Genomic DNA, 16119 nt, shown 5'->3' with positions numbered 1-16119 from the left:
TGTGTTGCCAATTAGTTGTTTCATTTTATTCTTCTAGGTAAGTGGAAGCCTCAAACACTTCACAATAGTTATATACAGTTTTGAACAATCCTAATCATATTGTTGCTTAACTCATGACAAATCTATAACAAAATGCAATTAGTCCTAAACCAAAATATTTCAGCTACATTGTGTTAATTGAGTACAAAAATGTTCAAGCTAACATCTTGATGGGAAATAAGCAAATTTGCTTGTGAATACTTATCTCCCCCCTTCTCATTGTGCACTATATTTTCTGACTGCAAATACCAACATGTCTCAGAATTATTACTATATTAATCCATAATTTCAAAAATTAACTATACAAAAAAAATGCAAGAAACATAAAAATGATGTAGCAATACAGTGAGATTGGGAAAGAAACATAGCAAATTGTTAGATAGATGGTTGATGAATTTTTACTGTATTTTTATTGATACAAAGTATAAAGTACACATCAGTGTATATATTCCTGAACTGATCTTTTATCTATGAAAATTAAACTGATGAATTTTGTACAGTACTCAATTATAAATACATACCTTACAAAAATACCATTATTATACCTTCATCCCTCCTCCCTGGCATCTCTATGCTCGCAGAATTGTAATAAAAAGAAAATTCTGCAAGTAATAAATTAAAAAAGCCCTGTATAAATTTAAAATATATATACTGTTGATCTTTTATATGCTCAGACATTGTACTCAATGGAAAACTTGAGAGGCATAGTATTCGCTTTCGTTAAAAGCTGGTCTTAGATTTTCTTGGCACATGAACTCCAAGGGAAATGAAACAAGATGACCCCTCACTGATGCTAATCTATCCAAGGGATCAGTGTGCTTGATATCACCATTATGGTAGGATTCTATTTTATCTTGGGCTATTCCTAAATCAATGGTAGTGTGACCAATTTTTTCTTTCCAAAAAGCTAAGCTTTGTCTGAAGGCAACTCTGCAGAAACATAGGATTTGAAATGTATGTTAGAACAAAAGACAGGAACATGTGTCACCCAAGATGAAAGGACGAAAATTATCGCGGATATACCTGCTGTGTATTAGATCATTAGGCACACAACAAAAGACATCCTGGTAAATTGTAGTATTTGTCTGCATAAATGTATCAATGGAGAACTGTTAATATTCTTATTTAAGCAATTATTTCTTATTCAGTTAATCACAAACATTATTAGTGTGTGATTTAAGAAGTATTTGATCCTCGAAAAGACAGTGGGTAAAAGAATGCAAGAATGTATCCGTGTATGTTGTATTTATATTTGGTTAAACAGAAAGAAAAGACGGTACGTCCAAATTGTTTACGAAGTTACTAACATAAATGTCTGAAACAACTACATTGTAATGCAATCTTTAATTCAGAATAACTCCCCAAAGGGAATTGGGCTAAAACGAGTAAAAGTGGTCAGTACTTCTTGAACAATAAACATTTTTACCAGGAATCTCTTTACTGAAAGTAGTTCACTACTTCACTTTAATGCTTAGCACATACAGATACACCTTTCGCTAATAAATGACTAAATTAAGAAGGAATAAAATATAAGGAACACCTCTTAATGAAATTTTATTGAAGACAAGATGAAGTAGATTAGATATGTCCTCCTAAAACAACATTTTTTTATTAAAAAAAACAAAACACAATGAACTGGCAAACTTGCATCAGGGCCATAAACTCTAGCCCTGAATCCTCCACTATGTGTAAGAACAACGACATAATTAAAAAGGCAGAGGCCACTAGTATGTTCTTTCTTGGATAATGATGAGATGCTTTCCAAGGATAATTATTTATGTGAGAATTAATATAAAAAGAATAGGTTTTACGGTAGGAAATGTTCATCCGTAAGTAATTTTAAAAGAATGTCACTTAAAGCACCATTTTTCATACAAAAAGCCTTACTGGTCAAATTAACAATATACAATTATACATGTACATATTTTTCTTATTACCTTTGCTGTTGCCATCCAAATATCCTTGTAAGTTGACTCGATAACTGGGTCCATTATTTGATTGACCTAAGGAACAAAAGATTTTTAAGTAATCCTTACAAACCAGGCACACGAAACAACTAATCTCCAGAGAAGGGAAAGTCACTAACCTCTCCTGCTTTTAAACCTAAGTGCTCAGCCCATAACGACAAACGGAGAGTCAAGGAAAACTTTCCTGCTTTCCAAGGCTTTCCATCCATGTAAGAACTGACAAACTCTCTGTCTTCTATAACTACACCAATCTGAAATCCATATCCATATGAAGGGGGATAGAAGGTCAATTGCAACAATTAAGATAGTTTTAAAAGTAAAATAAAAATTTCTAAAATGAAGCAAATAGTAAAATTATCATATTAATCAGTTGATTCAAGAAACAAATTTTAAGAGTGACTAAAAAGGAACAATGTTGGCAGTAATATATACTAATCAGTTGAAATTATTCTTTCATTAAATTAGTTATATATTTTAAATTAAGTAGTTGTGTTTAAGTTTTGTGATAATTGCAAAACCGTGGAATGAAATTCGAAGTTACATAGAACATCGGCGATTTAATTTGCAGTGTGCCCCCCAAAACTTTCCAGTTAAATATATTTAGAAGCGAAAAGACTAACTAGATATTAAATGCCTTCATTGCAAAATATATGAATGAGGTTTAGAGGTAGGGAATAAGGAAGAGAGAGGCGACTACAAAATCATAATAATATTGATAGAATTATGTGATATGTGATTGATTTGATGCCATATGATGTGACACAAAAGACAAACCAAATAGTAATAGTAGACCTCTATCCTAATTAAATAAGGATACAAATTAGAGAATATAAAGAGGAAATAAATCCTCAGAGAATCATCTAGGATGCTTTAAAATAAATCCTGACAAATGAAATGGAACATACGTGGTTCACTTGATAAATTGTTAGAATGTGAGTTCATGAAATGAAGGACAGTGAGAGTGAATCGGTATGTCAAAAGCGCCAATCAAACTTACACAGCAAATGATGGGAAGAAGGCTTGGAAGAATACCTCAGAATCTCTGGCGCCAAGTAAGCTCCTATCATTAATATTAGCAGATCCTATCAAAGTTGTACAATCATCAACAATCATGATTTTACTGTGAACATATACCTGCAAAAATGAATAGTTCATTAAGCTGACTGAAAGTAGTTAAGTATAAGACAATAGATGTAAAAGAATACCTGGCTGGTTGCCACAGGACCACTGGCAGAGAGTCTACCATAAGATCTCAGGCCATAAAAAGAGATGTAGTCATGTATTCTTAAACCAAGAAGTCCATAAAGATTATGTAATATAGAATCTTGCCCTCTGCAAATAGTTCGATACTGCCAATGCATTATGGCTCTCACAGATGCTGCACCACTATCATCAAGGCCCCCCTAGATAACAGAAAAGTAAGTCCAACATCATTCGAAAACAAAATTCACTGTGTCAAAACGGGAAAAAAATTAATTAATAACCTGGAAGCCAGGCAGGAGAGGTATGACAATTATAACACGAAAAGATTTTTTGTCATTGTAAGCTCGCATAATCCGTCGGTACAAAGCTTCTAACACACGATTTCGTATCATCTCATCTCCAGAAAGACCTGAAATAAAAAATTGATTCTGGAACAATTTCCCAAGGGTGAAATAGATGAATCAGAGACAGGTCCAGAACAGACTGGGGAAGAGATAAAACAATAGAACTACCCCTTTACACACAACAAAGTGTAGAGCGGAGGGGGCAGATATATAATGTCCATAAAATGCAATGCACAATATATATTACAAGTTATATATATAGCAGGGTCGTTACGATTATCAGCAAACAAAGCAAATTTAACTAGATATGCCTTCTCAAAACTGGAAGAGGCACACTTGCAATGAAAGGTGTAAAGAGAAAGTCCAAATATTTTTAGGCATGCATTTTCTCTCTTTAAATTTAAAAAAGGAATGGGTTTTCAGCAACTTCCAAAACTACTTGAAATGATGCAAGATGGAACTAGTTGCAAACCAATAAAAAATTAAACCTTATTTGAATGAAAATTAATTCAGAACCAATGCTAATACAGGATTTCTTTACATAAATATAAATGACTGATTATTTAAGTTCAATAAATCTGAGATTATTTTATGTTTTCTTTTGTATATTTTATTTCATTATTTTCATAAAAATAGGAAAAATGTTAGATTGATAGAATTGTTTGCCAGCTTTTCAGAGAATGAGCTGACACGCCTATTTATTCTTAGACAAATGAAGGTCCCCGCTACTTTATTTTATCCAACAACCACACATGCATATATAATGAAAAAAAACAAGATACAGTCATGAGATCAACTTTGCATTCAAATAAGAACAATCTTCATCTTAAACTCTATTCAAATAAATAAATAAATAAAACATTTTTTCTTTAAATTTAAGTGATAACGATAACCAGATACCCTGCATCTAAAATCTAGCATTGTACAAGAAATTATTGTGTGTTTAAGCATAGGATATAATCATCATCTTAAACAAGACCATTATAGATACTGGAGCCAAAGCCTGACCTGAAAGCTGAAATATTATGTGCAAATTGGCAAAATATTCAAAAACGTTTAAAATAATAGCACTTCAGTTACTATGAGAAATACTAAAAGGTAATTAAAGTAATCATTACCCATGTTCTTTTGTTCTTATATTCAATCTAATTGAAAGCTTCTGGATAGGTTTTATAACTAAAAATACAAAACAAAGCCACTTTTGGTATGATTATCTAAAGAACCATCACTGTTTAAAAATTGCATCACATTCAGTGAAGAAGTGATAAAGGGAGGGAGTTTATTTAATACCTCGATGTAGATGAAGTACTCTGCTTTCTCAATAAGAGAGCAATAAGCATTGTGGATGCTCTCTTCGGTTTGGCTTGTTCCAGCAGACCATTGACTAACACTCCTAATAACCTATCAGTTGAAGGCTGTTAATGGTAGAAAATATAATGGCCAATACAAAAAGAAACTAACAGCATAAAAGTGATGAAAAAGAACACAAGTAATTATAAAATCATATAATGCATCCTCATGAAAATCAATCTTCACCCAAATATGGAAGACCAGGCTTCCCATGGATTTTACTCTGTGCATCGAGAGAGAAAAGGAATTGGTCAAATTAAGAGGTTCCCAAAAATACCTGACTTCTCTTAATAATTAATATTTAATGATAAAATTAGCATTTAATACATTTTAATGCACCTCTTGGTTAGATGGTCATATTAAAAGTATAAAAAGAGTGGCCCAGCGCACGAGATTTCCACCTAGTGGGGTCTAGGGAAGGTAGGTGTAAGCAGTCTTACGCTCACAAGTGAAGAGATTGTTTTAATGATTTGAACTTATGACCTCCAGGTCACAAGGCAAACAACCTTACCGTTGTGCTGCCGGATATTTTATTTAAGTCATTGACTACTATATTTTATGTAGGCTAGGAACACTTCAGCAATATGAGAACAACAGACCTGACAACGGCAGGAAGCACGGGGACCAACTTGTCCTGATTCATCTTCAAAGCCTCCCTGATCACCCCGCTCCTGTGTTTCCCACCATGCAGGGTCTGTATTTTGTAAATCAACATGAGCCACTCTATCTAGAGACATTTTCTCACGGTAATGAACAGAGTCAATATCATCTACAAAGCCCTTCATTGGTGTATCTGAACCACTAGCTTCACTTTTGGCCTTCCGGAAAGAGAAAGGAAGACCACTGCTGACCCTGCTTGGCTTGTCAAGGTGATGTGAGAAGGAGCTTACCCCATTCAATTTTGGGTCTCCATCAAGAGTATTCAGCTCACCAGGCTCCCTAGGCAAGAGTAGAGGAATATCATGATCTAGGGATGATGAGGAAAATGAACCTTGTCGTTTAATGAGTTTATAATTGTCAGTGTTACTGCTTTCAATCTGGATCTCTCTGCTTCCTCCCAAGTAGTGTGGAATAACCATATGATGCTGAGGCATAAGTAATGGTATCGCTTGCTCATATGGAGCTTTGCTCCTCTGATGTGGAAAAGAAGAAAGAAACATGATTTCCAATTGGGAATATAGGAATGTACCGGAATATTTGAGACTTCAATGTAATTATTGACAAAACCTAACCTTAGCATAATTCCATCGCTGAACAAAGTGCCTAGCAATATCACGACAAGGTGGTCCCCAAAGGGCACAATGAACATCATGCCAAGGCATACGAGGATATTTTTCACGTTCCAGTTCATCTTTCATTGTATCTTCCCATGAATTTGGCTCAGACTCTCTGGCAAAAATGAAAATGAATCTATGAATCAAGAAAGACCTAGTCTATGAACAGGTAATAATGAATGAAATACTTAATACCTACCAAAAGTTTTTTATGTCAGATATTACATCCACTAGAATAAAAATGAGAAGTGAATTATATAAAACATACAAATGAATTTGAATAGATAAGTACCCTATTAACTCCTTGGACCAGATTACTATAAGATGTATAGAACCTATGGGAAATGAACTATATGAAACAGAAAGAGAATTAGTGCCTGGTTGGCCTGGCTGTGAATTTTTTCATTTTTAGAATTTTTTTCCTTCTGAAAACTTATATATAAAGCATGATGAGAAATTAACACCTACATTTAAGATACTTATTATAGGTTCTGATTTTGCTCCTTAAAATAAACACCAATTTCTTCTACTGCTATGGCCAACTAGACAGCAGATTTGTTCTTCTACTGACACAGTTTCTATCCTTTCTTCAAAAACTTGAAAAACTTCAAAGAAATACAACTTTTTTACTTGATCAAAGCTTTTAATGATCTCGCAGCATGGCCAACTGGACTTGGAAATTTAGCTTCTTTATGATTTTATTTTATACTCACAAAACTCACCTAGGGTTATAATAGTCCTTTCCAGGCCAGATTTTAGGGGGAGAATCTCCTACTTTATGCTCAGATGTGTCATAACGACCGAAGCATAAATCCAGTCCTCCAATAAAGCTAACATGGTTATCAACAATGACAAGTTTTTCATGGTGCGACCTGTACATAATCATTAGCAGATATAAGAAACCCCCAAAATTGTAGTAAAACTGATACTTGTCAATAAAAAAAATATAATTTCTTCATAAGACCACAGACAAAAGTCCAGGCTTTGGGAAAGTGCATACCACAGATAAATGCCAGTAGAAAAGTGGTCAGGATAGCGTAATACCCTCACATTCTCATGAATGCTAAGAAGCTTTCTCTTGCTATAAACACTGTTGATTTTCAAAGCAAGAGCCACCTCTTTGTAGAGAAGAATGTAAATCTGCTTTTGAAAAAAACATTCATATAAATCATAACACTTCTATGGAAATAAAGCAATTGAAACATGCATCATCAAGGTGGCATGCAAGATAACTGAAAACCTTCATAATCATAACAATGACCAAAGCTTAAAACAAGTCACTTTGTAACAAAATGCAAAGTTAGCAACAAAAAGAGGGAATAAGTAGTCATTCCAGTACAAGAACCAAAGAATATTATTATTGTAAAAGAAAAATACATATAAAATAACTGAAATCCAATATCATATTCAAATCCTTGGAATGATTGCAATTATTTCTTTTAATTTAAACCACTCAATTATAAAAATAATTCATAACAATAGTGTCTTAAGTAAAATTGACAAGTCATGTAAAAGATTTCATATTAAAGGTTACCTGAACTCCTTGCTTAGCTTTTGCTTCCAACAAACTATCAACTCTTGATGAAGCATGGTCACTGAATGGTCGACGTAGATACAGTTCTGGGCACAGCCACCACCCACAGATATATATCTGCACGAGTATTTTTAGTCTATCATTTAACATAAACTTGAAAACAATTATTATTTTCTCTGATAAAAATAGATAAAGAAAAACTATCATGAAAGTGGCCTTGAATGTTCTGACACTGAAATATCAAACCTCTGCTTTTGCATCTTCAATTGAAGTAGCAATGGCCTCAAATGCTGCTCGCCCATCTATGAACCACTGTGCTTGACTGCCATCTTCATTCAGCCCTCTTGGAGGAGCAAAAGAACCATACCGGTGAGGATGACACCAGCCTTCAGGAGGCCTGAGTCCAGCATCATTAATTGCAGCAACCCAATCTTTACCTTTACTACTACTTTTCACCCTAATTCTAATGCTCCGAATTCCACAAGTCACCTAAAGCATTAAGTTAAGTGTTGAAAAGTATATTCCTGTATATTATATTAACAGACTAAAAAATCCATAAGTCAGCTAAATGGCTGATAACTAGTAAAAATACTATAACAAGCCTTCATTTTGGCATTCAGAATATCAAATTGGTCACAAAAAATAGCATTAAAACAAATTGCTCTTTGAATAATGTGTTTTTAACATTTTAGTAGTCCAACAATTCTGCTAGCTGGGATCAAATGGATGTTACTAATCTTTCAAGTACCAAATTGATGTTTCAAAATATTTCAAGGAGCAAATCAGGGATGTATTTGATGTGGCACAGTGACAATATGAATCGGCATTATATCCTTTTAACTCACAAGACTATGAAACAACAGCACAGAGAGAAGAGCACCCTTCTCACCTTGAACGAATGGCGTAAAGGATTCCGTTCCTTCACTTCGCTCGCTAGTGATAGACGGCCATCCCCATTGCGATCTGAAGCAGGCAGTACATCAAAAACAATAATGTCCAAGGGTTGTGTATCAAAAGGATCTGCCAGCAATGCCAAGAATCCAGGTTTCAGTACAGCCCATACCTGTACAAACCAAGACACGAAAGTGATAATTGTAAAGATAAACCAAATAAAGTGAAAGATACTTATAAAGTGTCATAAAATACCAGACTGTCTGCAAAAATCCAAGATCTGGTAAATAATTAAAATGCCAATGGGGGTTGGTTCAGTTGGTGAGGATGAAGAACTTCACTCGTAAGGCTTAGGTTTAGTTCCCACTGCCAGCAATGCCCCTCAGTAAGCACTTTGTAAGTACCACCATAAGTCCTCACTGAGGTTTATAGCATGCTTGGCCTTGGAATAGGGCAGCCACCACTCCCCCTAATCTTTTTCCAACCAAACAAAACTTCGATCCCAACATATATAGTCTGTAGTGTATGTATACTATAGAAAGTTGACTTCCCCTATTAGTCTCAACTTTAAATACCCAATGTCGAATATTTTATTAATGAAAAGTGAGGAGAGGAGTGTTAGTTTAAGTTCATGATATTGGTCCGCTTCCAAACTCACATAACCTTATATTTATGAGACTTCCAGGAGAAAAGAGCATATTATATAAATTAAAAGTTCTCTTTCGGTTTCAAAAGTTTGAAAAGGGAGAAAATGTACCTAAAAAGATTTGCTTTTTGGAAGTACAATGCAGGTCGCCATTGCTACTGTATGAGTATTAAGAGTATAGTGGATAGTACGCACAAATTACTTACCTTAGTTATCAATTACTTCTGTTAGTCACGTTACTGATATGTAGACTCTGTTACTGTTAGGCAGTCACTAAAAGCTTTTGGGAAGTGTCAGTTAGTGACATTTGTATGATAGCTGTCACTACAGTTGAGATAATATATAGGTACCTTCCTTATTCTGTTGTGGGCAAGTTTTCAGTTAGTAACAGGTTCTCTTCTCTCTCTGATTTTCATTCGTTTTCTCAATTCCCATCACTTGTTCGCCATGATCAAAGTATTATAATGAGTGGCTTCTCATTACATAACAGATGGTATAAGTATATATGTAGACTTCCTCAGTAGAGGATAAATGTCACGTGCAAATTTATTTAGTTTTTACATGTACCAATAGAAACCAAGACAAGTGAATCATATTGAGTATTGACACCTTCAAAACCAGATTCTCTTACCTTTTGCCAGTTGTCATTACAACAACTAAAACATCCAGACATACAACACTTTCTGGAATCATTGTCCCTTGGAATTTTAGGCAGATGCTTCACCATTACATATTCTTCCTTCAGCTTAGGGCCGTATTCAGGTGAAAAAGATAACTTTGATACCTCCAAAAACTTGCAAACCTATGGCATAAAATTGCTTAACGTAACGTAAGTGTCTAGTGATCCTTAAATAAAACAGAAATGCAACAACAAAATCAATGGAGAGGATGAAGTACCAAACAAATGGCTCATAACAAAACATAAATAGTCATGGAATTCAACTGAAAACAAAATATTTCATACAAACCCTGTTACTATTGTGCAGACTCTGTTACTGTCAGACAGTTACTAACAGCTCCTATTAAGTATCAGTTTTCAAAAGTTCATGCAAAGAGTGTACCTCAGGAGAGTTAACAATACTGATATTTCCCAAAAAGTGATTCAGATACCCTTGCATCGCATTCTTTGCCCTGTCTGATATAGACTGCTGTCTACCTAAGGCTGGCCGTATAATTGGTAGAGCAGCACTAGATGGAACATCTCTGTAAACAAAAAATAAATTTATAAGAAATTATGGCCACAGAGTAAAATATTGCAACTGTAAGAGTGCTCCAACAATAGTTGCATGTTGGGGGTCACCTGTTTTTAGCACTTTCATCAGTATGTAAGGGAATTGTTTCATCGTCAGCTTCATCATCATCCTGTACCATAGAAGTGTGTTCTCCTATTCCTAGATTTTGAAGCCATTCTTTAACCTTTAATATAATGTTTGAATGAACATTACATCAAAATCCAAACTTTGCCAGATATACATAATCTCATTGAGTAGCATAATAAATCTAAGAACCATTTATATATTATATTAGCCAAAAAACAAAAATGATATAATTAAAATGCTTATCCCATACCTGCTCTTGCTTCTCATGAATTTCCTCAATAAAGACCCGTTTCTTTAACGTAAAATGCAAATAAAATACATGAGAAGCTTTCTTCACTAGCTCCCACTTGAACTGGAATGAAAATGAGAACATGAGATATATAAGTATTACTCCTGTAGGAAAGAAGACTAAATGAAATGAATAAGAAACAATCACTATTTATCAACACAGGTTTCTTACATCCAACCATCTAAACGGGGAGACATACAAGGTAAGGACACTAAAGTAGCATTTGGCACACAGACAAGATGGAACATAAAAGAACAGAATGGAACAAAGCATAGATATGTCCTGTGTACTGCATTTGGTAACCATAGAACTAAACAGACCAATGTGTCCTGTTCTGTGTTTGGTGTTGGACAAGTGGAACAGAACGCTATCACTAATTACAGATATATATATATATATATATATATGATATTTTTGTATGAATTTGAAGTTTGAATATTCATCACTCTCTATTCCCCAGACTTTGACTATTCTATCACACCATTTGAATTGATTTAATGGAACCTATGAAAATGGTGGATAGAGATGGGTTGCATAACTAGGTAACGTGGTCAAGTATTGCAAGAGATAAATCGTGAAATTGGAACAGAATATGGTCAATGTGCTGACTCAAACTCACACTTTCACTAACCATGTCCCCTTGTACAAAAATGGCAGAAAGTGCAAAAGCAACAACAACGTCATCTTCCTCAAAACTCATCTCCTGAACAATTTTAGCAAATTCCCAGTTCTAACCAGTCAAATATGCCTTGCCTAGTCACCATTCCAGAACGCAATTTCAATAAATAACAAACAAAAAAACAAGAGGTCGCAGATCCCTGGAAGTAGGGAGAAGAAGATGGACGAAGAAAGTTATGAGACCCAGGTTTGTATGTGAGTATGTTGTCATTATAATAAGTATAGGAACATGGTTGTGTTCCTTATCAGTTAGTGGAACCAAAAATGATCCATTCCTTTGCCCGATCGTCCTGTTCAGTTCTATCATTAATTTGCACCACACATGGGACATAACTCATTTGTCCAGTTCTGTCCCTTTCTTGTAGTTGTAAGGTTACCAAACGCTACCTGAAGGTATAAAAATCCCTCCATCCACGCATAAAAAGAATGTCTAATGTATTATCCAAAACAAACAGAACAAAACTGGAGAATACCAAACTGTAAAATGCATATAATTTATTAATCTAAAGGCTAACAGTGGAAATGGAACTGAAGAAATCATCCAACCAAGTTGGAAAAGAAAACATGTGAAAAAGACTAAAGTGTTAACTGAGGAAAACCACAAGTAAAACTAAAAGGCCAAAGCTATTTACAACTAGCAGCTTGTTTGTCTAAGCCTTATTCACACACAAAAGTGATTATTTTGATTAAAAATTATTTTTGGCACTTACACATTTGTTTGGTTGAGCTTTTACAAACGAACAAAAAAAATGAAATTCAGTTTATTTTAGAAGAAATTCTTATTAGCTTCTCAAAAATTCATTTTTGCCAAAATCAATTATGCTGAATCACCTTTTTAAACCTAAATAAATGTGCCCTACGTAACAGACCTTTGCAGAAAACAAAGTGCATAACAATTACATTATCCATTTCTACTTTTCAAACAAACCTTTGCTCAGTTCACCTAACAACCTACATATACACATACACAGCAACAACAAGAAGTAATTAGATTCAAATATATGAAACAATCTCATATGATTTTCTTCGCTACTTATTCTATTGCCTTCAGTGTTTTAGATCATAGAATTTATATGAAACATTCGACAAAAGCTGAATCGCTAAGAGAAAACGAGAAATTGAACGGAACCTGTTTGTACTGAAACTGAATAGTATAAGAGAGTTGCATAGGGCTTATATCACTGGCATCGGGGCGAGACACCGAAACGATGGCGGCCTTAGGCAATTCTTCAAAAATCCGAGTGGTCTCACAGCCACCGTGCCGGAACGACGGAACAGACGTCATCTCCTCTGCTGCTGGCGACGACGGCGGCGTTGAATTCATCTGAACATAGCGGGGACCGTCCCCGGACATAAACTGCTCCGTCGCCATCGGAACCTGATTCGCCGGAAAAAGAGAATTGAATCGGAAGAGAAGGAGCTGCAACGACGTCGTTCGAGTTTATAGATCCCAAATCCAAATTCAAAGAGAGAGAAAGAGAAAGGGATTTTATTATTAAATAATAATGGCAGAGTTGAACAGTGAACAACGCCAATGAAAGAAAAAGTGCACAAGGTTTGTTTTCTTCACTAGCATTGTAATCTTTTATTATTGATTTTTACTATAGGCATATGAGACTCTAACCCTCTTTCAGCGGATATTTTTCATTCATAAGACTCGAATCTCATATTACTTAAAGAAAATCACAAACATCTATCACTTGATCCAACACACATTGGTTTTATTATTGAATTTAATACGTACATATGAACATTATAAGTGTTTTTATCTATCAGAAAATTATTTATCATTCATATGTTAAATATTATTGGCTCTCAATTAAAATTAAGAGTAATATAAATCAATGATAAATGATATGCCGACAGTTAAAAAAACTTTATACTAAAGTTGGATAGATTTTAAACTTTTTATTATTATATAAAAATAAATGTATTTAAAAAGTGTAATTATTATTTTGTGTTGTTTAGGTGTAAAATATCTAACTAGGTTGTAAATCCAAGCCTGCAAGATATAACTTGTATTAATTTAGTTTATCCAACAAACAAAAGAAGAAGAAAATTAAGTTGTTTCAAAGTGTGGGTGAATTGTTTTGTACTTTATTTAACTTGAAGGGCTCATTATTTTACTTTATTTTTTATATGAATCAAAGGTTCTTTAATTTGAAGGGTTTCTTAGTGTTTGGTTGAGGGGTTATCTTTTGAAGATGGCTAAATGTATTTTTCTATTATGTCAAATGCTTATTGCAAAATGGAGTTGTGTTAATCTAATTGAGATTACATGATTTCTCTCCTTTGTCATATTATATGATAGAATGTATCTCCTAAATTTTTCTACTTCTAATAAGTGTTGTTCTAAAAAATCAAACATTTGATATTTGGTCTAATATATATATATGAGAATTCAGTCAACAATCTTTACAATACTAGACCAATATTTTAAAATTTATGAGTAGGAGTGCACATAAAAAATTCAAATATTCATAAAGTAAAAAACTGTCAAATTCACAATTTCAAGATTTTCAAGGTATTAAATATCTTAATTTCCAATTGGAAGGTTCTACTTTACTTTAAAGCTTAAACAATTATAGGGTAGATCATGAGAATTGTTTAATCAAAACATCCTTTACAACCAACAAGCGTTAGTTCAAGTGATACATGTTTGATTTCCCTTAAACAAGATTTCGGGTTCAAGTGTTGTGGATAAAAAAATGTACATTGGAAGAGTTAGCACCACGTACCTGTGGATGTTCCCGACTCGGATAGGATTACATCTGGTGCGAAAATACATATGAGAAACCCAAAAAAAACATCCTCTACAACATTTATTTACCATTCCTACATATCATAATTTGAAGTGAGTTTAATAGGAACAACATCACATCTAAATATGATAATGAAATCTAAACTAAGCACTAATTATGATTAAGTTAGTGGAACAATAAACTACACCTTTTTTTGTTGAAATATTTTATAATGAAGTTTAAAAAATCCGAATAAATAATAGACCATATCATCTATATATATTTGTATTTGAAGAATTATGAAAGGGGAAAAAACTTTCACATCGCCCACTATTTTCATACCAATTATTTAACATTAATAAGACTGAAATATGAAATTTTACTAAGAAATGATCATTTCTTATCACCTAGACTTCTTTTTTTATGGTAATAGGTTTCTCATTTCCTCATAAGGTAAAAAAGTACATGAGCTATGAATAAAGACATGAAAGGGTTACACGTGATAATTAATACATAAGTCAAATTTGGCAAGCTAAAATAAAAATTCTTGAATGGAAAAAGGCTGCCCCATTCTTAATATTTTTACACAGTTTAATATATCATATATCATTCATTTATATTATTTTTTTGAAAAGTAACAATAATTAAATATTAATAATATATAATCAATGACAGTTATATATCATACATACATTATTTTATGAAATGATTATGGTAGAGGTTGCAAAGGTGGATCATTGAAATTTTGGAACTATATGACTTTCATCAACCCTCTAGAATGTTGATTAAACACCACTTTGCACTATATCTAGAAGAGGGAGAAGAGAGTTTGATGGAAAAGTCCACCTATTTCAAAGTACAAAGTTCTTTACCTATTATTACAACTCTAACTACCATGGGTAAAAATATTCAGTTTTGTTTAGAGAGATTTATGTCTATTTGGATGTAAATTTCTCCATAGTATTTTTAACATACATATTAAAGTAATGATGCAGCTTACAACCTCCTATTTAATTTTTGAATTTAGGAGAGATAGTCACATATCTCAAAAAAATATTAATTATTTACCAAAAAGCACATTAGTGGTTTACTATGTAATATTAATGTGCTAGCATGTTACCATTTTTATTTTTAGGAGAGATTCGCTAACTCTCGTCCTAGTCATCAATTTTAGGAAAGTTCAATTATTAAGTAGATATAAATCATTAGATGTCCGTATAATTGATGGATATGATAGTGAGCAAGTTTAAAAAACTTATTCTTAGAATAAGTGGATACTCACTCTTTTATTTTTTGGCTGGTATGATTTGGAAACTTATTTTTTGTATGATATGACATGTATCTTATATAAGAAGTAATGTTATGCAAGTATGGCTCAAATTCAAGAGTTAAGTTGGACAAGCTCTCTATCATTTGACCAACATGCTCAATAATTTGGTTTATTTAAATTATAAGATTCATCTTATCCCTCTCTCGATAATAGTGAATGAGAGAATGTTATATGCCAAAATTGTTGGTTACGGTTGTCTCATAATACTGCTCCACAAATTGTGGAATGGTTTGCACAGCAATTGAGTATCCACAATTGTTTTTGAGAAAAGAAATGTATCTATTGATGTTAATATCGTAAGATATATATATATATTCTCATTGCATCATTCATTATTTATATTTAGCTATCGTGAACTTTTAAATATAAGTAATATAATATAATAGTGAATAGTATATATTGGATGTGTATAAATTTTTATATTGTTAATGGATGAGCTTGGTGTAGAATGAGAGGTTAACTTAGGCTTTTGTAATAAAGATATGGTGTGAAAGTTTCATGATAAGAGGTTAAG

General features: G+C 33.3%; 1 protein-coding gene across 2 annotated transcripts; it reads right to left on the bottom strand.

The window, feature by feature from the left end:
• Positions 427–13086, bottom strand: LOC109329727 (phospholipase D zeta 1). 2 transcript variants are annotated; one of them, XM_019563488.1, is made up of 20 exons: positions 12664–13086; positions 10818–10919; positions 10549–10664; positions 10310–10451; positions 9880–10050; positions 8601–8774; positions 7958–8200; positions 7712–7828; positions 7178–7317; positions 6900–7049; positions 6136–6292; positions 5503–6036; positions 4844–4954; positions 3491–3637; positions 3212–3409; positions 3039–3140; positions 2126–2257; positions 1977–2042; positions 1063–1124; positions 427–969 (listed from the first exon to the last, which is right to left on the bottom strand). In XM_019563488.1, the coding sequence occupies exons 1-20, from the start codon at positions 12904–12906 to the stop codon at positions 723–725; spliced, it is 3354 nt and encodes a 1117-aa protein (XP_019419033.1). In that variant the 5' UTR covers positions 12907–13086; the 3' UTR covers positions 427–722. The 2 variants fall into 2 exon arrangements, with proteins under 2 accessions (XP_019419033.1, XP_019419034.1); XM_019563489.1 differs by lacking the exon at positions 12664–13086 and having other exon boundaries at positions 10549–10639; positions 10818–10924.

Source organism: Lupinus angustifolius, chromosome LG16, assembly GCF_001865875.1.
Source record: "Lupinus angustifolius cultivar Tanjil chromosome LG16, LupAngTanjil_v1.0, whole genome shotgun sequence".
Taxonomy (NCBI): domain Eukaryota; kingdom Viridiplantae; phylum Streptophyta; class Magnoliopsida; order Fabales; family Fabaceae; genus Lupinus; species Lupinus angustifolius.
Note: the sequence above shows the minus strand (reverse complement) of the source record. Positions and strands in the feature narration are given on the sequence as shown.

Bases quoted from the DNA above. Each gene is read 5' to 3' on its own strand.
- LOC109329727 (XM_019563488.1), bottom strand. From the start codon at position 12,906: ATGGCGACGGAGCAGTTTATGTCCGGGGACGGTCCCCGCTATGTTCAG. The intron at 10,665-10,817 runs GTATGGGATAAG...ATTATATTAAAG, and splicing joins TTCATGAGAAGCAAGAGCAG to GTTAAAGAATGGCTTCAAAA. The intron at 6,293-6,899 runs GTGAGTTTTGTG...CATTTTTGCCAG, and splicing joins AAGGACTATTATAACCCTAG to AGAGTCTGAGCCAAATTCAT.